Here is a 24344-nt window from a genome sequence, read left to right as displayed (position 1 = left end):
GCTGTGTTAAGTGCTCTTTCTTTAGAATTATTTCACTGGATCCCCTCCAGAACTATGGGAGGGAGGTACAGTTATGATCCCATTTTACTACTGAGGAAATGGAGGCAAGCAGAGGTCAGTGGCTTGCTCAGGGTCACCCAGCTGGTTAGATTCAGAGTGTGGATTTGAACTCAGATCTCCCTGCTCCAAACTGGTACTCTGGGCACTTCGAGGACCTTCTTGTTGTGTTTGAGGAAATGCAGGAAGAAGCCGTGTCAGCCAGGTCTGCAATTAAGGCACCCACACCTGGGGGTGACAACAAGCCACGCGCCCAAGGGTCCCACTTGCAAGGCCATGGCTTCAGGTGCAGGGCTGGCCTGGGAGGAGGCCACTAGAACATGCCCTAACAAGCACATCCTGAGCCTTCACATAAAGCACATTCAAGGAGGTAGCCCGAGGGCTAAGCCAGGAGTCAGGGAGCCCTGCGTTCAAATCCAGCCTCCGACTGACCAGCAGCAGGCCCTCAAACTTCCATGTGTGTTAGGTCCCATGGACTCCACGGCTATGGCAGGGGCAGATCTGGACAGGGAAGCCCCCCAGCCAGTGGGGTGCACTGAAGAGCTTAGCCCCAGGGCTGGAGGGGACAGAGGGGATGCCAGCTAGATGCTCTCTGGTGACCGGAAAGTTCCAGTTGCTACCCCAACCCTCACGGTGCTGCTGCTTCTGCTGTTGCCCCAGTACAACACCCCCCACCCCCATACAGGTCACGACCCAGGTACCCCCTTCTCCCAGGGCAGCTCTTCCCTCGTGAAATGCCTCCCTAAACGTGGAGCTTCCTATCTGGGCACCATCAGGCACAGGCTGCTTTGTCTGGCAGCATGGGGGCTGCAGAAATGGTTCTGGAGTCGCAGGGATTGGAATGAGAGGGCCCTGGGCTGGCTGGCCAGCAGCTAAAGGCCTTTCCAAGGGGGAGATCTCACTGCACCTGGTCCGGGATTTCGCTTGGGTCGCATAGTTGACCTCCTTGTCCTCCCAGATGTCCTCCTCCTCCTCATTGTCATCGAAGGGCTGGATGCGGTCACTGCAGCATGCTTCAAACAGAGATGCATTGGGCTGAAACAAAGGTGCAATGAGATGAGCTCCCAGAGCTCTCTGGGGGTCCGCGGACCCGAGGGCCCAGAGCCCAGCCCCCCTTCTACAGGGATGCCCTGGGACCTCCTCAGCCTGGGAGGGCAAGACACAGGGAGAGGGGCCTCCCTGCAGGCCAGAGCAGAGGCTCTCTGGGTGCTCCGAGCCAAGGTATGCCCTGCAGCACTTCTGCTGGGCCAGGCTGCCCTTCCTCTACCTCTGCTGGTGCCCAGGCCGCGGCTCCTGGGTCGGGATTCAGAGTCCGGACTAACGGCCTGCGTTTCCAAGTCATCCCCACCCCGCCGCCCCGAGCAGCGGTGAGGATCCACCAGGCCCACTTACACTATCGTCATCGGCGTCAATGGTGAAGTTGATTTCGGCGATCCTGTCAAAAGGTGCGCTGCAACAAACAGACGCGAGCGCTCAGACCGCAGAAGGTGCCGGGCCCGCCTGCCCGCCTCGGCCCCTGGCCACCCTGACTGTGCAGTCTGGCAGCCCTGTCCAGCCAAGGCCTGGCCAGAGTGGGGGACTAAGGCTGGAGAAGGCGACGGGGGCTTCTCCTAGGGCAGGACAATGCCAGGCTGTTGGGCCTCCTCACAGCTAAACGCCCGGGGCAGCTCCCTCTGGAATGACCATGGCCAGGCGCTGCTGGGAGCAGCCTGTGCTCAGCCGAGCTCACGGTCCTCAAGAAACTTCATCCCGTAGCACAAAGCCTGCTTATGGCTCCCGGCAGGAGGGAGTTCAGGTGGGGTGACTCAAACCCAGCGTGTAACAGTAACGCTGCCCGAATTAGGCCCAGAATCCAAGTTCTGACCTTCAGTTCTCTGCCATGGCGGTGGTGAGGAGGCAAAACTGGCAAACCCTGCATCCTGCCCTGCCCCTCGTTCCACCCCGAGCTCCCTGTCCCACAAGGACCGTGCATCGAATAGCTTCTGACAGCTGGACACTGAAGGCAGAGGCCACCAATATCCACACGTGCTTGATAATGTGATCTAAAAATCTGAACTCTTCAGGGCAGCTGGGTGATAGAGCCAGGCCCGGAGTCTGGAGGTCCTGGTTTCAAATCTGGCCTCAGACATTTCTAGCTGTGTGGCTGTGGGCGAGTCACTTAAGCCCACTGCCTAGCCCTTATGGCTCTTCCGCCTTGGAACTGATCCACAGCACTGATTCTAAGATGGAAGGTGAGGGGGGGTTTAGAAAATACTGACTATTCAGAGTTAACATTTCCACAGCACAAGCATTAGCACTTCCACTTGGGAAGTCACTGGAATGTCCAGAAGAGAGCCGAAGGTCACCAAGGGGGGCCCATCCATGGGGGAATGGCTGAACAAGTTACTGAAAGGGAGCGAGTGGCTGCTGGGTGGAAACGAGGAAGAGGATGGTTTCGGAAAAAGGAGGGCAGACATGAACGGAGGCCAGCGGAAGTGAGTAGAACCAGGAGAACAACAGCCACAAAGATCACAACATAAAACGGACGTTCCAGTGGACAGAGTGCCAGACTTGGAGTCATCTTACTGTGTTCAAATCTGGCCTCAGACACTTACTAGCTGTGGATTTTTCACCTTTTCTGTCCTAGTAACAACTCTTAAGGCAGAAGCTCAAGAGCGAGGCAATTAGGGTTGATGACTTGGAAGCTGCTGAGGCCAAATCTGAACTCGGGCCTCCTGACTCCAGTATCCTCGCCAAGAAAGCCCCACCAAAGGGTCATGAGAAGTTGGACATGACTGAACAACCACAAAACACGATGGAAAGGCTCAGGCATGCCAATGGGCACAGTGCCCGACCTCGATTCCCGAGGACACCGGAGGAAGCTGCCCCTCTAGACAAGGCTGATGGCTCAGTGCAAGCTGAGGTTTTAGGACGTGGCCAGGGTAGGGATTTGCTTTGCTGGACTGTATGTGTTTGTAACAAGGCTTGTTTTTTCTTGCTTTCTCAATGGGAGAGGTGGAAGGGGGAGAGAAAATGGGGCTGAAAACAAAAATAAACTGAACTTAAGATGAAGCAAAAGGAGCCCGGGCCATGCTGTGGGAAGTGGCAGAGAAGGGTAGGTATGGGGAGAGGTTGGCCAAGTTACCAGAGCTGACCAGGAGCCAGAGTCAGGTTGTCCCTCACCAACTAGGCAGGCGAACTCACTTGATATTATCATCCTGGTCTGCAAATTCTTCATCGTTGAAGCCAAACTGGTCCACAAAGTTGGCCGTCATCTGCTGGATCTGGTACTCAGAGAAAGCCTGCGGAAACCCCGAGGCCCCATCAGAATGGCAACCTGTCCCTGGGCCTTCTTTTAAATAGTGAGCAAACCTCTGCCTTTAGTTAAAGCAGGTGGGCAAGCTCTTACTCTAACAGACAAGAGTTTGCCTAGGCTCCCAGGTCATCAACCAAAGTGGGCATCATTGAAACACCCTCTGAATTCTCATCGCTCTCTGTTTTCTTCACCAACTTGTGTCCCTTGCCCAGTTCAGCCTGAGCCAGACCACCCTTCCTCAAGTATATTCAATCACTCTTTGCATTCTCTATGGATAAAGAGAGCAGGAGTCTAGGTGAAGCCCTGCAATTTGGAGCTGAGCAAACAGACCCAGAGAAGTTATGTGACTTCCCCAAGGTCATTCAGCTGATCCCCATCTGAGGTGGGATTTGGACCCAGGCCCCTTGGCCCCAGAGCCAGGGTTCTTCACTGTACTACCCAGCCACTCTTAAGAAGCATTTGGAGAACAAGCCCTTCCCCAAGGTCCTTGACCATTCAGCCATGAGAACCACTGTTTCTGGCTTATTCTCCAACCCTCTCTTGAACTGTCACCACCTGCAAACTCTCCCTGCTCTCAGGAACATCACATGCCTCCTGGTATCATAACCCTTCTGGGGCCCAGAAGCTCTCCATGCTTCCCTGGAGGAGTTGGGGCCAAAGGAAGAAGGCCCAGGCATGGTACTAACCTGTTGAAGTGACAGCTCATTGGGAAAAGCACTTTCCATGTCCTCATCTTCACTGGAAGAGTGAAGGTGGTGGGTGCTCACCTGGAACACAGCCAGCCCCAGAGCAGGGCAGGGAGGCAGTGAGTGTGGAGCCCCAGGGGTCAGCTTTCCCACCCCCAAAGCCAAAGGGGCTGCCTCTTAGAAGTAGGCCCAGGATGGCCAAGGTCAGGGTCTGGGGCCAGGGGGAGCTCCTCAGTGGCGCTAGGGCCTTGAGACAAAAAAGCCTCACAGAGGGAGGGCCCACAGGATACAGAAGTAAGGTTCTTGCCACTCTCTGCCACAGAGAGGAGGTGGCTACATACAACTGAGGCCTGGCCCAAGACAGGCATGAGAATGGTCACTGGGACAGACCCTGAGCTCACAGGAGACCTCGGGTACCTGGTAGCCAGGCCCTGTGGACTGGTCCTGTTAAGCCTCCTGAAGTTGCGTTCCTGGCCTCAGCCTCACCTGTAGCACATAGGCTGACCCTGTCCTGAGTTGGACTTGGACCAACTCAAGGAAATGAGCTAAGGGGCCAACCTGGTGACCATCGATGACTGGGAAACAGTGAAATGCTGACCCTTTCGCCTCCCATGCCCAAAAGTCTGTCCACACACATCTCTGCTCCCCGCCAACACCCTGAGGTGGAACACAAAAACAGAAGGCCACCAAGGTCTGGGTTCTCACCAGGTCAACGGTGTTTCTCCGGTTGGTCTCTGGCAGTGTCTCTTCCACAAAACTCTCCCATCGCCCTCGGCAGTCCTCGGGAAGCTCTGGAGGGAAAACAGCTCCCCCGTCAAAATAGCTCCAAGGCAAGATCCAGGGCAAGGTGGCCAACCCCTCATTTTAAGGAGGTGAACTGGTAAAGCCAACCTGGCCCCCCCATGACTCTGACTCAACAGCCAGCTCTGATCTGGCATGGGTCATCAGTCACTGAGGCCAAACCCTCCCCACAAAGAGCCTCAGACAATAAGTGGTCACCAAGTGGTCACTTCTGGCAGGAGGACGTCCCTGCTTCCCAAGACAGCCAGGCTCTTCTGCCTCTTCTTCAGGGCTTGCCAGGGGCCCCATCAGCTAACAGGGTAAAAAGGAGCATTCATCTTCACCCCCCCCACCTAAAGCTCTGTTTCAAGCCAAAGCCAGGCCCCCTTGGGCCCTTAAATGATCTCAGACCCCCAAGGCCTACCCTTTTCCAGAGAATCCTGCTCAGTCAGAGCAGATACTAAGGGGAAGCCAGACATGGATGTCATTCAAGGACAAGACATTTGAAGAGGACTATGGCTTCAGAAACTCTTAGGGACCATCTGCTCAGGCCTGGAGGGGCTGCAATGTGCATGGGGAAAGGAATAACCACACAAACAAAATCCAATAGATCCATCTGAAGCACTTGGCTTGGTCTCTTTTGCTGAAGGAGCTCCTATGGCTAATGCCAGGGGCTCAAAGGAGCCCAGAACCACTGGCAATGGCAGAAGGCCCTGTCTGGATGGCTTTCCAGGCCTCAGAAACGAGTAAGCATAGCTTAGAAGCCCCAAACTTTCCTTCTCAGTTTTGTTAGAGCACAGCAGGACCCACCCCACTCCACCTCCGGGGACCTTGCTGGCAGGGTGCTGCTGCTTTACATTCCTGGGCCCAGATCTTCAAACAAGAACTTCTTGGACCTCCTCTGAGTTTTCAACATCCAGACTTGCTTAAAAACTTGGGTTCTTTCTAGGGCGAGTTATTCTTTATTACATCTTCCTTTCATTTTCATCCCGGCAGAGAATCCTGGGCTTTCAAAGGGCCTGTCAGGCCCGACCAAGCTGCAAAAGCTGAGTCTGGACCAGGCAGCAACAGACTGGGTGGCCACCTCCTAAGGACTAGCCTAGAGATGTTGGAGAAGCCATTCCCCTCCCTTCCTTCCTCCGCCTTCTCCTTCTCTTTTTCTCTAGCATCAAAACAATTCCCCTGACAGGATACTCTATCTACCTAGTTAAGTCCATGCTGGAAGCTCCCTTTTTGTTTCTGACTCCCCAGCTCCCAGCTCAGTGCCTGGCACATGGCAGAAGCTTCACAAATGCTTGCTGACTGGCTGGACTCTCCTTCATGATGACCTAGACTGATGACATGGCATGGGGACTGGCTCATGTGTTGGTCTGGGGCTGCCCTGTTCAGGAGGTCTGTCAGCTGAACGGGGAAGCTGTGAGAGGGAATCCTGTTCAGGACCCATCTGACTAGATGACTCAAAGGGATGTCCCTTCCAGTTCTGAAAGCCTGATTCTGGGTCATATTTCAAACCTCAGGGACCGTCTTTGAGAAGAGCAAAGTTGGACAGGAGAGGAAGGAAGCCGCTGATACGGATGTCTTTGCAGTATGCTAATGGGGCCTGAGATCTAAGAGGGACTTTATTGTAGTGAAACCCAGAATTAGCCACAGGGAGTGAAAGCTTCAGGACAGTAGAAACAGGAGGCCCATACCTTTGATGAACGCGCTGATCTGAGTCTGAATAGGGCCCTTCTCCATGTTCTGGACAACAGCGTTGGCTATTCGGGTGAGGTGGCCCATGTTTCCCCTCCTCATCCCGCCTTCTGCCCTACAAAGTCATCAATAGAGCCAGGGTCAGCATGCCCACCTCTGACAAAGTAACATAAATGAAAGCTGTTATTTTGGTAACAACCCTTGAGAGGCAAAGCTTTTGTTGGCCTGCCCCTCGCCCCCCAGAGCTTCAGGGCTCCGGGCTGGGCCCCTGTGTCTGAGAGCAGACATCTCCAAGCCTTTACAGGAAGGATCACAGTGCAAACAGAAAATGGCAAACAGCTTCCATGTGAGGGCTAGTAACATGGCTGGCCTCCCTCTCCTCAGCAAGCTTTCTCCCAAGCAGTCTTTCTTTCTTTCCCTTCCATTTGCTCTCCAACTCCCACAAGGCCCCATGCACCAGCTCTCCCTCTTCCTATAACAGGCTCTGGCCTCAGATCTGCCCCTAAGAACACCCCTCTTCCTTCAGGCTCAGCTAAGGGCCAATCCTTGGTAAAGCCTGCTTGAACCCTCAGGAAAGCCTGCCTCTTCAAATGGGCGTCCATTCCCTGTCAAGGTAGTGGATCCTGTAAGGAAAAATCAAGCTCTTGGGGGATCAGGGCAGGGAGGCATGTTTTTGCCTGGTCTGGTGCCCAAGACTAGTTGAACTGAGTGGAGTCATACCAAGTAACCACAATGGAATACTGCCATCCAGAGGCAGGTGGTGGATGGGGATCATTGCCCCATGCAGGAACAGGCCACTTGGCAAGACCTTTGCCATGTTCCAGATGACCAAGGCAGACAAGCCTCGTCCCTCGTGGGGAGGAATGCTCCCATGTTCCCACCCTTGCTTTCCTAGTGGTCTCCTTTTCCAAAGTCATTTCTGTGGCTCAGAAAAGGAACAATGCTGAAACTCAAGTCTCACAGGCAAAGGCCAAGGCAGAGAGAACAAAGGCAGCAACAGCTGCACAGCTCAGGGCCTGGGCTCTGGGGAAGAAGCTGCGGTGAATGAAGCGAGCACAGGAAAGGCCTGACTCCACCACAAGTGAGGGAGAAAATGCTCTGCTGGAGAGTAAGGGCAGCCAGCCTTCTTCAAAGCTGGGCCAAGGCGATGGCTCAGCTTCCTCCCGTTTCCTTTCTACTCCAATGACCACATCTAGAAGGAGGAGAGATGGATGGGGCTCATCTCTTCTCAGGCCTAAGCCTGTGGAACCCAGGGAACTTCTCTGAAAGACAATGGGGCTCCCTGAAGACAAGAGTGGAGAAAATGGCTGCTACTGGCACACCTCGGCAGGTCCTTGACTGCTTCTTGCCACTGAGTTTGAGACACCTCCAAAGAGCACACTGCACCCAAAGAAACCCCATTCTTTCCAGCCCATGCTAGCACTGGGACAAAGGAAAGGGGATTCCTGACAGCTTTAGGGAAACTCACACGCATGCATCAGGAAAATCTAAGACCCTTTCAGAATGCCCTTGATTACTGCTTTTCCTCTAAGGCCAGGAGCAATCGAGGCAGGGAGAAACTTCAGTATGTGGTTGCAGAGTCCTCAGGTTCAATGGCACCTCAAAGTCCAACTCCTCTTGTCCCCAGCTTCCCCATGTCTGTCATTCTCTTGGCTAATCAAGGCTAAAACCTTGGAATTATTTTTTTTTTAACTTTTCCTTTCCTTCTTAAGAGTCAAGGCAGAAGAGTGGTATGGGTGAGGCAATGGAAAGTAAGTGACTTGCCCAGGGTCACCCAGCCAGGAAGTGTCTGAGGCCACAATTGAACCCAGAACACCCTGTCTCTCTAGGCCTGCCTGGCTCTCTCTACTGGGCCACCTGGAAGGCCCCTTGGACTTCTCCTCTCCTTCCTTTCCCCACACCCATTTATCCAAATCCTTTCAGTTTGTCCCTTTCCCCATCTCTGGTATTCTCCTGGCACTCTCTACGTCCAGACTGTCAAAGGGCCTCATGCTCTCTCTGCTGCCAGAGTCCCCTCCTTCAATCTGTCCTACATTTCATTAATAAGATAATCCTTGTACACAGCCCTCTTAACATCCCCTAAGTCAGTGGTTCCCAGACTTTTTTGCTCTACTGCCCCCTTTCCAGAAAAACATATTACTTAGCCCCCTGGAAATTAATTTTTTTTTTATTTTAATAGCAATTAATAGGAAAGATAAATGCACCTGTGGCCATCACCACTCCCTGGATCGCTACAGCACCCACCAGGGGGCAGTAGTGAACACTTTGGGAATCACTGCCCTAAGTGGACATCAGAGCTTTTCACAATCTGGCTCCATCTCCAACCACATTGCCACCTCCTTCTGCCCTCCATGCTGGTCAAATGAGTTGATTCATTGGCCTATCCTAATGCCTGGGCACATTGCCCCTGAGCCCCTGCATGTGATGAGTCTCTCTATTGGTGTCCCTTCTGTCTGGTTCAAGTCCCTCCTTCTCCACAAACCTTTCCCCATCATCTCTCTCTCTAACATTTACTGTTGTACATGTACCTCAACCTCAACACTTGTCTGTCACCTCATTAAAAAAAGAATGAATCACACTCTGTATCTTGTTTCCCAAGCTGGAGCACAAGGCTCACGTTTCCCTGGCCTCAGTACTCCCTCAAAAGGTGTTTGCCAATAAGGGCCAGGATGCTTCTGTTTCATGGACACAAGGGAACAAGCTAAGCCAGTGATGGTGAACCTTTTAGAACTTTTTGGGGGTCCTGTGCCGTGCCCCACAATGTGTGCAATATCCCCACACACGCATTTTTAGGGGGTGGGAACTGGGCTCCTAGCAGGCTTGCGCCCTGAGGGAAGTTGCCTCTAGCTGCCACAGGGACCCAACCCTGCATCTAGCCACACTGAGGCTGAGGAGGGAGCTGCTGTCAGGCTTTGCTAAGCAGGGAAGGTAGGAGAAGCCTGGAGGGGAAGCGGCTCAGAGATCGAGTCCCCTCGATGCACCCTCATCCCCTGCATTTGAGGGTAGCCTGGAGGGAAGCCACATGAAACCTGCCCCTGAATTCAGCCCAGCCTGCCTATTGGGCTGCGATCCATGTTGGATGGGAGCAGGAAGCAAAGGGAGCACAGTTAGCTTTTGGGGGGGCCCAGTAGTGGGAGGGAAGGAAGAAAGTAGAGATCTCTTAGTGGGTGGGGCCAGGCCCAGTAGTGGGAGAGGAGACCTGCTCCTGCCCATCTGTAGCCCCTACTCCCAGACAGGGGAGAAAGAAAGGAAGGGGAGTGGCCTGAGCCCTCCACTTAGGGGAGGAAGTAAGCACAGAGGGGTGGGGTGGAGAAGCACAGTGGAGAGGGGGAAGGGAGCAACTTTGCTGGGCATGGCATGTGTGCCCACAGAGAGGTCTCTGCATGCTGTCTTTGGCACATGTGTCATAGGTTTGCCATCACAGAGCTAAGCTTTCCCACTTCCTCCCCAGCACAGTGCCTCTGAGGACAAGGTGAGCATGATAACGAGGCTCTGAACATGGCACAGTGCCTCGATGTGGCCCAGCAGGCCCTTACTGGATTCTGTCATTGGCTTCCCAGGCATCCAAGATCCTTTGTACCAAGCAGCACTTCTGGAACAGCTGGAGGGAGAGACAGAAGGAAGTTACTTTAGATTTTGACCAAGGTAGTTTCAAATGGCTGCTTGTCTGTCTGGCTTTTAACCCCTCTGAGTATTTGAGGCCTTCCTGGTTCTGGTTCTTTCTCTGTGAAGGGCACTTAAAATCTCATTATATATGAACCAATATATGGTTTTGTCAGGAATGAGAAGTATGGCTGGGACCTTGGGGAAGGCTTCTTGACAAGTGCTTCTTGCCTCTTCCTGTAGCTTAGGCCCGTAATCCCTCAGAACAGTGAGCCATCTGGCAAACTCCCATCCCCAGGCTTTCCAGTCTGATGCAAAGGCCAAAGCCCAATGTCCTGCCTAGCTCTTTGACAGGCAGGTCGCTAGGTCATGTCTGGGCCTATGCCCCTCTCTGTGCCACTCCCCTGAGGGGCAGAGGCACTGTTCAATGTACATAGGATAAAGCAATGCGCCAGAGTCTCCAGAGTGCCTTCCCTAAAGAATCTGTGGAGCTCAGAAGGGTCTCCGTTTGCTGCAGGAGAAGACAAGTTACATCCCTGCAGCCCCCATGATGCCCTGGAGATGGATGCTGGGGGTGGGGGCCCTGCATCGGCTCTAGCCAAGCCACACTCGCCTCTGATGTGGCCTTTACTCAAGGCCAATAAAGGTCTCCCCAGAGACTACAAGCAGCCAATGCAGTGGCATCTGGACTTACATGTGTCACCATAACATTTTCAGAGTTCATCTCTACACACTCAGTTTTTTCCAAGCTTCCATTTCCATTAGGCAATTCCTCTCGGGAATCAGATTCCTTGGTTAACATTCCACCTTCCCGGGCAGAGTGGGACAGAATGGCTGCGATGCACAGCTCCACTTGGAAATGCAGGAAGTTATTCCAGGTGAACTTAAAAAACAAGTCCTAAAGCAAAAGGAGACATGGAATAGCTACTTAGACATCTCCAGGGCAGTCCCTGGGCACCCCTGCTAAGAGCCTGACATGCACTTACCACATAAGGGCACATGGTCAAACCCTGCCATTGCTCAGATGGAAGAGGGCAACTTTCTGACTACCGACCCTCCCCAGGGTGGAGAATGGCCAAATCCAAAGGCCTTTTCTCAGCACTCATTCTCCTGGACCTCACAGCACTCCGACCTGTTGGCCACCCTCTCCTGGTAGACGCTTTCCAGACATTACTCAGACCTGGCTCTCCTCCTTCTTCTCTAGGTCCTTGTCTAGATTTTCACCCAAGTCTTTTCTGCTAACTGTAAGCCTACTCCAAGGCTCTGCCCTGAGTCCTCTTCTCTTCACCCTCTATTCTATTTCACTTGGTATTTCATCAGCTTCTATAGAGACAACGACCATCTCTTATGTAGGCGATTCTCAGATGTGTCTGTCCAGCCCAACCTCAATCCAGCTGCCTGTCCCAAACATATCTGAAACTCAACCATGACCAGAAGTAAACTCCTTAATCCTTCCTCCCAGCCACCAGAGTTAGAAATCTAGCTGTTAGCCTCAACTGCTCCCCTCCTCTCTCTCACTCCACACATCCATCAGGGCCAAGCTCTGTTACTTCTGCTGTCATTTCTTGTGTACTTCCCCTTTCTCTATTCTGATCCTGTCTTCACTTTGGTACAGACCCTCTTCCCCTCCAAACTATACAGGAGGTCCCTGTTCCAAATCTCTCCCCTCTCCAGGCCATCTTCCACTCATTTATGTTCCCCAAGCCCAGATTTCACCATACTACCCTCCTCAGTCAATAAGCTACTTTGATCATTATCTTCAAGATCAAAATCTAAAGTTCTCAGCTTGTTTTTTTAAAGTCCTGCTCCCTTTGCCAGGCTTCTTATACCTCACATCCCCATCCCCACTTATTCTGCAATCCAGTGACACTGGCCTGGCTGTTCCCTCATTTCTGACTCTGGGCATTTTTGCTGGCTAGTCCTCCTGCTGAAAGTCTCTTTCTCTATCTTAACTTTCTTCCAACCACTTTCACCAAGAAGCTTTTCCCAGTCCTCCTTAACCTTAGCATCTTCCCTCTGAGATCATCTCCAGTTGAAACTGTCCAAATCTTGTTCGCACATGCTTTCTCCCCCATCAGACTAGGCGCTCCCTGAGGGCAGGGAATGTCTCTTCCCCTTTTTGTGTATTGAACTTAGCACAATGCCTGGCACATAGAAGGCACTTAATAAAGGCTTACTGCTGTGACTTGGCAGGGAAGAGAGAAGTCTGCTCTTGGCTAGATAATCATGTTTCCTTGCTACAGTGAACCTGATGCCACACGACCAATTCCTTGAAATGTCTTTGGATCCCTAAGGTGAGCTCATGCCTCAGAGACAGATGGTACAAAGCAGGTCATACATGGGGACTCTGGTCTTAGGCCAGGCCCATTCGAATACCCCTGTGTTAGATGACCTCAACCCACCTGTCCTCATAGAAAATGTATCATATTTTACCACATTTCCTGGCACTTAACTATAGACTCATTTTATTCCCTAATTAGTTCCTTTGTCTTATCTTCCCAATTAGACAGCAAGCATGCCCCGACAGTAACAATGCTACCCAGAACATGACCGAGAGCTTGGGAGTGAGAAAGACATGTAAGCAGCCAAAGTTAAGCCATGAAATCAGACCCCTTTATTTGCAAGGTGCTCCATAGTGGTCTACTGAAACTGCTTCCTCTAGGCATATGCTCATTTTTTACCCTCAAACCCTTATCTTCTGTCTTAGTAGCAAGGGTAAGAAAGAAAAGTGGAAAGAGTTAAGTGCCTTGCTCAGGGACACATAGTTAGGAAATGTCTGAAGTCACATTTGAATGCAAGTACTCCCTATTCTAGGCCTGGTGCTCTCTCCACAGTACCATCCAGTTGCCCCTTAGCAAATACTCTTTTTTTAAAGGTTTACTTTTCTATCTTAGTAACAACTCTGAGACAGAGGGGCAAGCAAGGGCTAGGCAAATGGAGTTAAATAAGTAAGGGTCTGAGGTGAGATCTAAACCCAGGTCCTCCTGACTCCAGGTCTGGGACTCTATCCGCTGTGCCACCTAGATGCCTTGTATATATTTGTTATAAGGATTTTGTTTTTCTTTTTTTTTCCAGGGGTGGTGGGGGTGTGGGGGAGGAGAGGGAGAAAAAAACCAAATGTTTGATAATTAAAAAGGGAAACAGCCTCAGATGGTATAATGAACTACAAGCTTAACATAGTGACATGGGGGAAAATAAGGCCAGTTTTCTCTTCAGCTGTATTCTTAGAAGCACTATGGACAAGGAGGGAAGAGGGGAAAGCTCCTTGAGGACAAGGGCTGTTTTGTTATAACCTCCAATAAATACTTCCATAGTGTTTTGCATACAATAAGTACTTAATAAATATTGACTTGACGGAAGCAATAATTCTACTGTCCTTCACCCTAGTCAGTCCCTAGCTGAGGCATCAGGGCCAAATTTGAGGAAAAACAATAAGAAATGGAAGCATGCCCAGAGAAGGGGGCCCAGGATAGTGAAGGGACTAGAAACCAAGCCAAAGGAAAAATGGTCAAAGAGATTTGTTGATGTTTAGGCTGGAAAACTTTCCTGGAAATTGTTCTTGTATATTGCAAAGATATACATGTGGAAAAGGGATCAGGATAACTTTCCTCAATCCCAGAAGAAAGAATACTAATGGGTGCAAGTTGTAGAAGCCATTCTAATGTCATTCTAATCCCCTAAATGGGTTGGGGTTTATGGCAAAAAATTAGGTATAGATCATTATCTCTCACCAAGATAAGGTCAAAATGTGTAAATTATTTAGACATAAAGGTAATATTATAAGTAAATTAGGGGAACATAGAATAATTTACCTGTCAGATCTATGGAGAAGGGAAGAATTTATAATCAAATAAATAAATTTAAAAAAAAGAAATAGAGATGAAAGGGAATTTTTATTCCCTTTATCTATTTTAAGTTAATCAATCAAGAACCCCAACTTAACACTTAGTAAGTCACTAATAAAGAAAGTTCACATCCTAAAAGGCAATAAGCACTGCCTTCCCCAGGCAGTGCTAGGCAAACAGAAAGGCTGTGATTAATTCCTGAGATGTGACAGGTGTTATATAGATCAAGAGACCTCCCATAATTATAACACAGGAGAGCTGATGGACAGAGAAAATTGTATATAAGCGGGAGCTCTGATGGGATTCTTGGTGGTCTTAGCCTCGTGTGCACCAAAGGTTCTCAGCGGTTTTCAGCATCTTTTGGCTCTTTGGATTTCGGTTTCCTTCACTGGAGACTCAGGCTGAAGAAGGATGCTTACTTGGGTGAGACTCTTGCCTCCTTGGAATAAAAAACTGCCCTTTGCAGCTCAGCCTCTTCAGTGTTGGTTTTTGGTTGTTGGAACGCCTGACTAGAGATACTCTTGTGGACTGGTGAGATTCGTATTCAGATTCACATTTGCAGTCTGGAGGCACTAGGATTAGGACTTAGGGTATTTTTAGCTAGGCGATATTTTCTACCTCCTTTCTGTATTTCCCACTTTAATATCTTTACCTTGCTGTAAATAAAGCTACTAACAGCCTACTGGCTCATAGTTTAACTTTAAAACGGTGACCACAACAATTTTTTTAATTCTTATATTCGTCAAACCCATTTTAATTATTATAGAGAACATAGCAAGATGTAAAATAAATAATTTTGATTATATTAAATTAAAAAGATTTTGTACAAACAAAACCAATGAAACCAAGATTAGAAGGAAAGCAACAAGTCAGAGAAAAATTTTTTTAACAAAAACCTCTGACAAAGGTCTAATTTCTCAAATTTATAAAGAACTTAGTCAATTGTACAAGAAACCAAGCCATACCCCAAATGACAAATGGTCAAGGGACATAAATAGATTGTTTTCAGATGAAGAAATCAAAATTATCAATAATCACATGAAAAAGTGTTCTAAATCAGTGATTCCCAAAGTGGGCAGTAAAACCCAAAGGGTGCTGCAGCGATCCAGGGAGGCAGTGATGGCCACAAGTGCATTTATCTTTCCTATTAATTGCTATTAAAATTTTTTAAAAAATTAATTTCCAGGGGGCTAAGTAATATTTTTCCTAGAAATTTAGAACCACTGTTCTAAATCATTCCCAATTAGAGAAATGCAAATCAAAACAACTCTAAGGTAACCACCTCACATCTAGCAGATTGGCCAATATGACAGTAAAGAACAATGATAAATGTTGGAGGGGATGTGGCAAAATTGGGATACTAATGCATTGTTGGTGAAATTATGAATTGATCTAACCATTCTGGAGTGGAATTTAGAATTATGCCCAAAAGGCTCTTTGGTTCAGAAATAGCACTATTAGCTCTGTATCCCAGAGAGATCAAAAAAAGGGGAAAGAATGTACTTGTCCAGAAATATTTATAGATGTTCTTTTTGTGGTGGCAAAGAATTGGAAATTGAAGGGATGTCCATCAATTGGGGAATGGCTAAACAAATTGCGTTATCTGTTGGTAATGGAATGCTATAGTGTTATAAGGAATGATGAATAAGATGTTTCAGAAAGAGCTAGAAAGACCTTGATGGACTGATGCAGTGAAATAAGCAGAACCAAAAGACCACTGTACATAGAAACAGCAATATTGTACATTCATCAACTACTATAGTTTTAACTACTATCAGCAATACAATGACCCAGGACAATTCTGAGGGACTTAGAACAAAAAATGCTATTCACCTCCAGAGAAAGAACTTTTGGGGTCAGAATGCAGATGAAAGCACTTGATTTTTCATTTATTTGTGTTTGTGTTTGGGGTTTTGGTTTTATATGATTATTCACTTACAAAAATGAACAATGTGGAAATATGTTTTGCATGATAATACATGTATAATCCAGATCAAATCAGGAAGGGGAGGAAGAAGGCAAGTTCAATCACATAACTTAAGAAAACTTGTGTGGAAATTCAGTATTACATGTAATGGGAAAAAAAATTAAAAATTAAAAAAAAAAAAGCATATCCAAATGGGCTAGGCTGCCTTTGCAAATAGTGTTTTCTGGATCTCTGGGGTCCACAGAGAAGGAATGGAGCTGTGAGGATTTCTCCTCCAGGACTTTAAAGCACTAGGATTCTACTTACAAGTAGCAAGTCCATTGTGTTGAGCCGACACAACTCTTGGTTAATACTGGGTGTGTTGGTATGCAGCAAGGCAGCAATCAGCCGGGCCCCATGAAGTCGAGCATTTCCCAGGGGTTCCTCCAGGATGCCAATGGTGGTCAGGATAGACATTTTCTGAGAAATGGGAAATACGACTTGGTATGTGTATGCCTCTTTTTAGCGAAGGCCCACAAGCTAGGCTGTTACACTTCCTGAGCTGGGGTACCATCTTCATCTCTGGCTCCTGATAAGTACCCACCTACCAAGCAAGAAATCGAGGCCAGGCCAGACAGGTAGTACTCAAACCAGCATCTGGAGCTCACAGCTCTGAGCTGCCAGGAAGGGAGAAGAATGAGGATTTACTAAGCACCTACTATGTTCCAGGCAATATGCTTTACAAAGATTATCTCATTTGGGCCTCAAAACAACCCTGGGATGCAGGAGCTTTTATTATCCTCATTTTACAGTTGAGGAAACCAAGGCAGGGGAGGTTAAGTGCTCATACTTCTGGCCACATTTGAACTTGAGTCTTCCTGACCCAAGCACTTTCTCCACTCTACTGCCTAGCTGCCTTTCCCTTAGCTGTAGCCAAGATCAGCTGCCATTCCATACCAAAGGGAAGAGGAGAACAATCAGTGGGCTGTAAAAGTTAGGCCCTATTCAGAAGAGGTGGTTATTTCTCTGGACCCAAACTCTTACTATTAGTGTAGGTGAGATGATTGAAAACCATGCTATGCTAAATGAATGAAGACTGCCATTTCTTAAACTGGACTCACACAGGATTTGTGATTCTCTCTTCTTTAATTAAAACATTAGTCTCTCCATTTCAGTCCTACGTGGCCCATGCACAGCCCTTAGGGCACCTGAGCATCTTAAACAGGATTCCTTCCTTTTAGTAACTAGGATGACATCCAGCAGAATCATCTCTCAACAGGCAGCTTTCCAGACTCTCACTCTGGAAACTACGAAGCCCAGTTCCCCTCTGTCTCTCCTGAATTCCGACAGTTACTGAAGGGAGAGTTGAAAAAAATCCAGTGGAGGCCCTTCACCCAGTGTGTCCAATCACCCATGGCAATCTCATGGCTGTTGGTCTCTCTCCTATACTTTGTCTTCTCCACAATTCCTGGAACAGTGTTATGCCCATGATTTAGGGGGGATGGTAGCCATTAGCCAGCTGCTCAACGGCACTTACCTTTGGAGGGCTGAGAAGAAGCTGGTGAAAGTCTTTCAACCATGGTTCAATACCATGTAATATGCTGCTATTGACAGTGTAAGACCTTTCAAATCCCTGAGAGAAGGAGTCCATCAGGCCCTCCACCCTGCAGATTTCAGAAAGGAGAGAAGCAGACCATGCTACTCAACGTTCACACATCTTCCTCTTCTCAAAAAGAACTGTCACTCTCGAAAGTATCCTGAGCAATTCCTAATCTCTTCTGGGGAGGGAGGAAGCTAGACTTCCATGATCAGCCCCTAGAGGTGCTTTTTGGGGTTATAGTGAAAAGCAGGGTGGACAGCACCTCAGCCTCTGCTCCTTCAGTCAGTTTTTCCTGCCTGGGAGAAGCACTGTGAGAGTCAGAGGGAACACTGACGCTACCATTCTATGGCCCTCTGTGCCAATAAGTACTTACTTGGTTCCTTCCTTCCCCTAATCCTTCCTAGGACGATCTAGAGCAGAAACTGAGCCGGCCACAAAGCAGACACATTGTCTATACAGTGAAGTCTCTGCCCACCCCATTCTGTCCTAAAGCTTCAGGGTGGCCTTGACCATGTTCCCAATGAAGGCTCTTGACAAAGACAACTTGGTACGCCTGACATCTTTGGAAGGGCATCAGTGTGCTAACTCCTTAACCATCCATGATATAAAAGAAAGGCAGTCACTGATAACTTTGTCCATTTAGGCAGAGACCTTCTGGGTTTTCTTTTACAACATGACTAATAGAGAAAATATGTTTTAAATTACTGCACAGGTATAACCTATATCAGATTGCTTGCCATATTAGGGAGGGGGAAGAGGAAGGAAGGTGGGAGAGAATGTGGGACTCTAAAAAGTTTTTTTAATTAATGTTAAAAATTGCTTTTACATATAACTGAAAAACTAAAAAATAATAATTAATAGAGACCTTTTCTCTGGAGGGGAAAGCCATGAAACCCTAGAAGGCTCTAGCCACCCAAATCTAATAAAGTTGACTACTGAAAATCTTTTCTTTTTTTCAAAAAAATCCTGGGGTAAGTGAGATGGCTCAGTGGATAAAGAGTCAGGCCTAGGGAAGGGAGGTCCTGGGTTCAAAACTGACCTAGGACACTTTCTAGTTGTGTGACCCTGGGCAAGTTTCTTAACCCCCACTGCCTAGCCCTTACCACTCTTCTGCCCTGGTTTTCCCCATAATACTTGGAACCAATACACAGTATTGATTCTAAGACAAAAGGTAAGCATTTGTAAAAAAAAAAAAAAATAAGAATTTAAAAATTAAGTTCTGGCTTAGAATTGATACTAAGTATGGGTTCCAAGGCAGAAGAGTGGTAAGGGCTAGGCAGTGGAGGTTAAGAAACTTGCCCAGTAAGAGTTAGGCAACTGGGGTTAAATACCTTGCCCAGAGTCACACAGCTAGGAAGTAGATAAATCTTTTCAATGGATGGTCTCAGAATCTTTGCCCTTTTTTAAAGCTGGTCTCAGATGCCATCCCTTCCATGAAGCCTTCCTAGACTTTCTCACCACACCAAAGGTAATGTTGTTTCTTCTAAATTACCCTAGATTTACTGATCTATGTACATGTTGTTATCATTCTGGTAGAAGGCTATCTTCTTTTTGGATGTCAAGTACCCACAGTACCTTGCCCACAGTGGCACTTAAATGTTTGCTGAACCAAATGAGACATAATTTTAAGATGAGTGCATATTGGAAATAAGAGTTAAGCTGAAATATATGAAGGTAAAATGGGGGCTGTGAAAGGACAGGACAAGGAAGGAACTTGTATAAGCATTCAATCAATAGAACCCTAACAAAACTGGCCTTTATACCCCCAGACTTTACAGAATCTAGGATTTAGAAGGCATTTTGAGGTCCTGGGATTCAGTCTCATCCAGTCCCTAGCCAGTTCATGACTGTCCTCGATAGCACTTCTAGCACACAGTCATTTTGCCTCTGTTTGAGCTCCTGACAGGAGCAGCGTCCTCCATGTATGGATGATCTGAATTGTTAGAATTATTTCTTCTTAAAAATAGATTTTATTGATCTTTTTCTTTAACCTGGCATTCCCCCTTTCCAGACAGCCATCCTGTCTGGATGGAAGGAGGGGAAAATGAGCAAAACCAGCCAGTCCACTGACAGTCTGTAATACAGAGCTTCCATGGAGCCCCACTCTGATGAGAGGCAGGTGCCTTCTCCTATTTCTTCTTTGAAAGAGAGCTTGTTCTGCACCATTCCCTTTTGGGTGTTTTGTAGTGGTTCTATCCGTTCCCATTCTTGCAATCACTTTATAGTGGGCTCTTGGGCTCTCCCTCTCCCTCTCTTTCTTTTTCCTTAAATCTTCCATCCTAGAATCAATACTGTGTAGTGGTTCCAAGAGGACCAGTAAGGACTGGGCAATGGGGGTTAAGTATCTTGCCCAGGCTCAGACAGCTAGGAAGTGTCTGAGGCCACATATGAACAACCAAGACCTCCCGCCTCTTGGACTGGCTCTCAATCCATTGAGCCACCTACCTAGCTGCTCTCCCTGCCCCTGACTTTATGGCTGATCATTGGACTCACATTCCTCCAATCTTCTCCATGCTTTTGCCTTGGCTGTGCCACACTCTTGGAATACCCATCATCCTCATTCCAGTCTCCTGGTTGCTAGGGCCTCTCATCCTAGATTACCCTTGTGTGTTTTTTACATATCTTACATATACTCTTACTTGTAAATGTAAACTCCTCAAAGACAGTGCTTGGCACATAGTAGAGTCTTAATACATAAATGCTTCTTAACTTACTGACTGAATGATGGTAGTATAATAAGCAAAATGAATCCAAACTTCTCATGTCCTAAATAAGTGTTTCAGTTAGATGTTATACAAAGGCATTTCTTTTAAGGAAATGACTTACCCAGATCTCCTTGTTTCCAACAATGTCAGTAAAATCTGAGTGCCATTGACTAAACAGTTTTCAGTCACGTCTCCATCAAACATGTTCTTTAGAAGCTGCTCCACACATTCCTGTCTGTTAAATAGACACTTGAGTTACTGTCAAGGGAAATGAAAATGCATGAAATTTATCTCGGGCATTCTAAGGGGGAAAAAGAAAAGGTGTTTCCCCAATCCCTAGAGAAAGCATAATTGAAATCCCCACTAAGGTCAGATTGAAAGGGAACTGGTGACGCTGTCATGTCAAATGTTCAACCAAACAGCGGGAAACCCTGGCAGACATCCTGCTGCATCTACTTTACCAGAATGTCAGGCATGAAGAATTATCAGTCCATTCTGAAAACTGCCCTGACTGACAGTATGAAAAGACAAAAATGAACTGAAACCAAAGCCCACATTCCAATGTTCTCTAAATCTGGCAGGACCCAGCTGACCTGATATTGTAAGACAAGGTGTTAATGGGTACTCACGACTCCAGAGCTGTAAGGAGAGGATCAGGCTCAGAAATCTCTTGCGTCTGACTGCCCTGGTCTCTGCTGAGTCGGATAATATCACATAGAGTCTGAGAAGCATTTGATTGTCTCTGAGAATAATCAGAAATGACAAAAACCATCCCATTAGACTCAGAAGAGAATTATTGCTCAGAATAAAGATGTTTGTGTAGTAGGATAGAGGATACCCCATATTCATCACACTCCTTTACTGTTTACATCTATAAAGATAAAACAAAGGGGAGAAGCTAGGTGGCTCAGGGGATTGAAAGCCAGGCCCAAAATGTAGTGAGTAAATTCTTAATTAACTAAATAATTAGAGATTTTTGATAACTAGGAATAAGTAATAGGGTTGGATAAGCCAGACTCCTTTAATTCAGACAGTGGAATCCTAATGAGATCATTGGGAAGGAATTCTCAGGTTCCCTTTGGAAAGGCAGTTAGGATTACTGGCCACACTCTTTGAGTTTGAGGCTCAGAGGGTGGACAATTGGAGGTTTTCCTCTGATATTCCTTGAGGATTTGGGGAGATAACTGATTGGGAATAATATCTTGTGTTTGAGAAAGGCTGAAGAAGGACTCAAGGACAGAGTGAGTGTGACTCTGACTGTTCCCTTATCTACCAGGGGGGTAGAAGAGAACATCATTTCTGTGGAATCTCTAGTATCTGTGAAAAGCTAGAGCTTGAGAGACTGGAAAAAGATATCGAAGTTGAATTATTTGAAGATATAATATAAGAAGGAGTCTAAATAGATTAGATTAATTTAATTAGATATTCTAGATTTTAGATGGATTGAGGAGATTATGTGAGGTCTGAGAAATCAGAGAAGGTGCTCCTCCTGGGGCAGATTGGGAACTGGGTTTATTAGTTAGTATTGATTAGATTTAGGGATAAATAGACTTAATAACTCCTATCCTAATTCCTATATTCTATCCTTGCCCTTTCTTATCGTTACAATAAGTAGGGTTTTTTGTATAAGCAGTCTCTAGCAGATTTCAACTGCCAAGACCAGCCATTTTCTCCAACTGTCAACAACTGATTCTCCTAAAACCCAATAGCCTACTTACAACTATTGATACAAATCGATACCAGGGTTCATATTCCCTATTACAAAAGACAGGAGGTGCTGGACTCAAAAACTATATATTTAAGCTTAATAGTCATTCCCCAATAAATAGGTGGTCAAAAGATATGTATAGATTTCAAAAGAATTGCAAAGCTCTCACAACCTCATGAGTAGGTTTAAATACCTAATAAGAAATGCAAATCAAAACCAGCTTTTCTGCCATCTTTAATGCTCAAGGAGAAGGTTGCCCTCGGTTTTTGTATGATTTCATTTTGAACATACAAGAGCAATTTTAAAAAAACTCTTAATTTCCATCTTAGAATCAATATTTGCGTATTGCTTCCAAGGCAGAAGAGTGGTAAAGTCTAGGCAATGGAGGTTAATTGATTTGCCCTGGGTCACTCGGCTAGAAAGTGTCTGAGGCCAGATTTGAACCCAGCAGCCAAGAACTTGAGAGCTCTAAGCCACAGATGGTATGGGAGGATGGACAATTGCTTAGAAGGAGAATGCAGGAGCCCCTAGTTCTGGGTACAGATCCAAATGAAGATTCAATAGCATTCCTGGGAAGAGGTTTCAAGAACAGCATTGGCACACACCAGCACTTGTGGCCACAATGGACCTTGGTCACAGTTCAAAGGGAGAAAAGAACATGTGTGAGGGACAGCTAGGAGGCTCAGTGGATAGAGAACCAGGCCTGGAGACAGAAGGTCCTGGGTTCAAATCTGACCTCAGACATTTCCTGAGTAAGTCACTTAACCTCCCACTGCCTCGCCCTTACCACTCTTCAACCTTGGAAACAATAAATGGTATTGTTTCTAAGATAGAAGGTAAGAGTTGTTTTTTGGTTTTTTTAAGTGATTGTTGATCTCACAGAGCAGAACACAGGTCAGAAGAACATTAAACACATCTCTCCTTACATCATACCACCTTGGAAGAACTGAAAGCAGATAGGTCCCCCAGAGACAGCTCGGAAGGCAATTGCACAAAGAACCTGAAGCTTGGAAAAGTGCTTCCTTCACCACAAATACAGAGCTCAATGGACAGTTATTACATTAAAAGGAGGGGAAAAGGGCTAGAAAATGAGCAAACAACAAAAAAAGAAAAAACAGGAAGTTATTTTGGTGGCGGGTAAGATCAAAACACAAACCCAGAAGACAACAAAGTCAATACTGCTGCCTCTAAAACCTACAAGAAAAATATGAATTGTCCTTAAACCCAAAAAGAATTAATGGAGGATCTAAAAAAGGATTTTTTAAATCAAATAAGAGAGGTAGAAGAAAAATAGTCAAAATAAGACAGAGTGACGCAGGAAAATCAGGAGGGAAAGTCAATAGCTTAGTAAAACAGGCACAAAAAATACTGAAGAAATTAATGACTCAAAAAAACAGAGGCTAATAGTTAAAAGAGGCACAAAAATCCAATGAAGAGAAGAACTTCTTTAAAAGCACAACTAGCGAAATGGAAAGAGATATCAAAAATGCATTGACGAGAACTTCTAAAAGTTCTAATGAACTTTTATGGAAAAAGAGGTACAAAAATTCACTGAGGAAAAGAACTCTTTACAAAGTAGAATTGACCAAATGAAAAAGGAGATACAAAAGCTGACTCAAGAAAATCATGCCTTAATTTTCAGATAAAGAAATCAAAACTATCAATAAGCGCATGAGAAAATGTTCTAAATCTCTAATAATTAGAGAAATGCAAATCAAAACGACTCTGAGGTATCACCTTACACCTAGCAGATTGACTAAAATGACAGCAGGGGAGAGTAAATGAATGTTGGAGGGGATGTGGCAAAATTGGGACATTAATGCACTGCTGGTGGAGTTGTGAATTGATCCAGCCATTCTGGATGGCAATTTGGAACTATTTACTCAAAGAGTACTAAAAGATTACCTGCCCTTTAATCCAGCCATACCATTGCTGGGTTTGTACACCAAAGAGATCATAGATAAACAGACTTGTACGAAAATATTTATAGCTGCGCTTTTTGTGGTGGCAAAAAACTGAAAAACAAGCCCTTCAATTGGGGAATGGCTGAACAAATTGTGGTATATGCTGGTGATGGAATACTACTGTGCTCAAAGGAATAATAAACTGGAGGAATTCCATGTGAACTGGAAAGACCTCCAGGAATTGATGCAGAGAGAAAGGAACAGAGCCAAAAGAACACTGTACACAGAGACTGATACACTGTGGTAAAATTGAATGTAATGGACTTCTGTACTAGGAGCAATGCAATGACCCAGGACAATTCTGAGGGATTTATGGAAAGGAACACTACCCACATTCAGAGGAAGGACTGCAGGAGTGGAAACACGGAAGTAAAACTGTTGCTTGAACACATTGGTTGATGCGGACATGATTTAGGAAGTAAACTCTAAACGACCACACCAATGCAACTATCAATAAGATGTAAATAGTCTTGACTGATCACACAGGTTAAAACCAGTGGAAA

At 46.7% G+C, this 24344-nt stretch overlaps 1 protein-coding gene across 1 annotated transcript in view; it reads right to left on the bottom strand.

Moving 5' to 3' along the window:
* Window positions 1-24344, bottom strand: part of PPP6R2 (protein phosphatase 6 regulatory subunit 2) — a 129855-nt gene that overhangs the window by 8574 nt on the left and 96937 nt on the right. The window contains exons 7-18 of the mRNA XM_044678586.1: window positions 20799-20911; window positions 20291-20404; window positions 17402-17528; window positions 16192-16344; window positions 10808-11011; window positions 10047-10111; window positions 6510-6625; window positions 4744-4829; window positions 4039-4119; window positions 3241-3338; window positions 1450-1507; window positions 965-1092 (exon numbers count right to left, since the gene is read on the bottom strand). Coding sequence (XP_044534521.1) covers window positions 965-1092; window positions 1450-1507; window positions 3241-3338; window positions 4039-4119; window positions 4744-4829; window positions 6510-6625; window positions 10047-10111; window positions 10808-11011; window positions 16192-16344; window positions 17402-17528; window positions 20291-20404; window positions 20799-20911 — 1343 coding nt within the window. The remainder of the gene's footprint in view (window positions 1-964; window positions 1093-1449; window positions 1508-3240; window positions 3339-4038; window positions 4120-4743; window positions 4830-6509; window positions 6626-10046; window positions 10112-10807; window positions 11012-16191; window positions 16345-17401; window positions 17529-20290; window positions 20405-20798; window positions 20912-24344) is intronic.

The sequence above is a fragment of the Gracilinanus agilis genome, chromosome 5, assembly GCF_016433145.1.
Source record: "Gracilinanus agilis isolate LMUSP501 chromosome 5, AgileGrace, whole genome shotgun sequence".
NCBI classification, from domain to species: domain Eukaryota; kingdom Metazoa; phylum Chordata; class Mammalia; order Didelphimorphia; family Didelphidae; genus Gracilinanus; species Gracilinanus agilis.
Note: the sequence above shows the minus strand (reverse complement) of the source record. Positions and strands in the feature narration are given on the sequence as shown.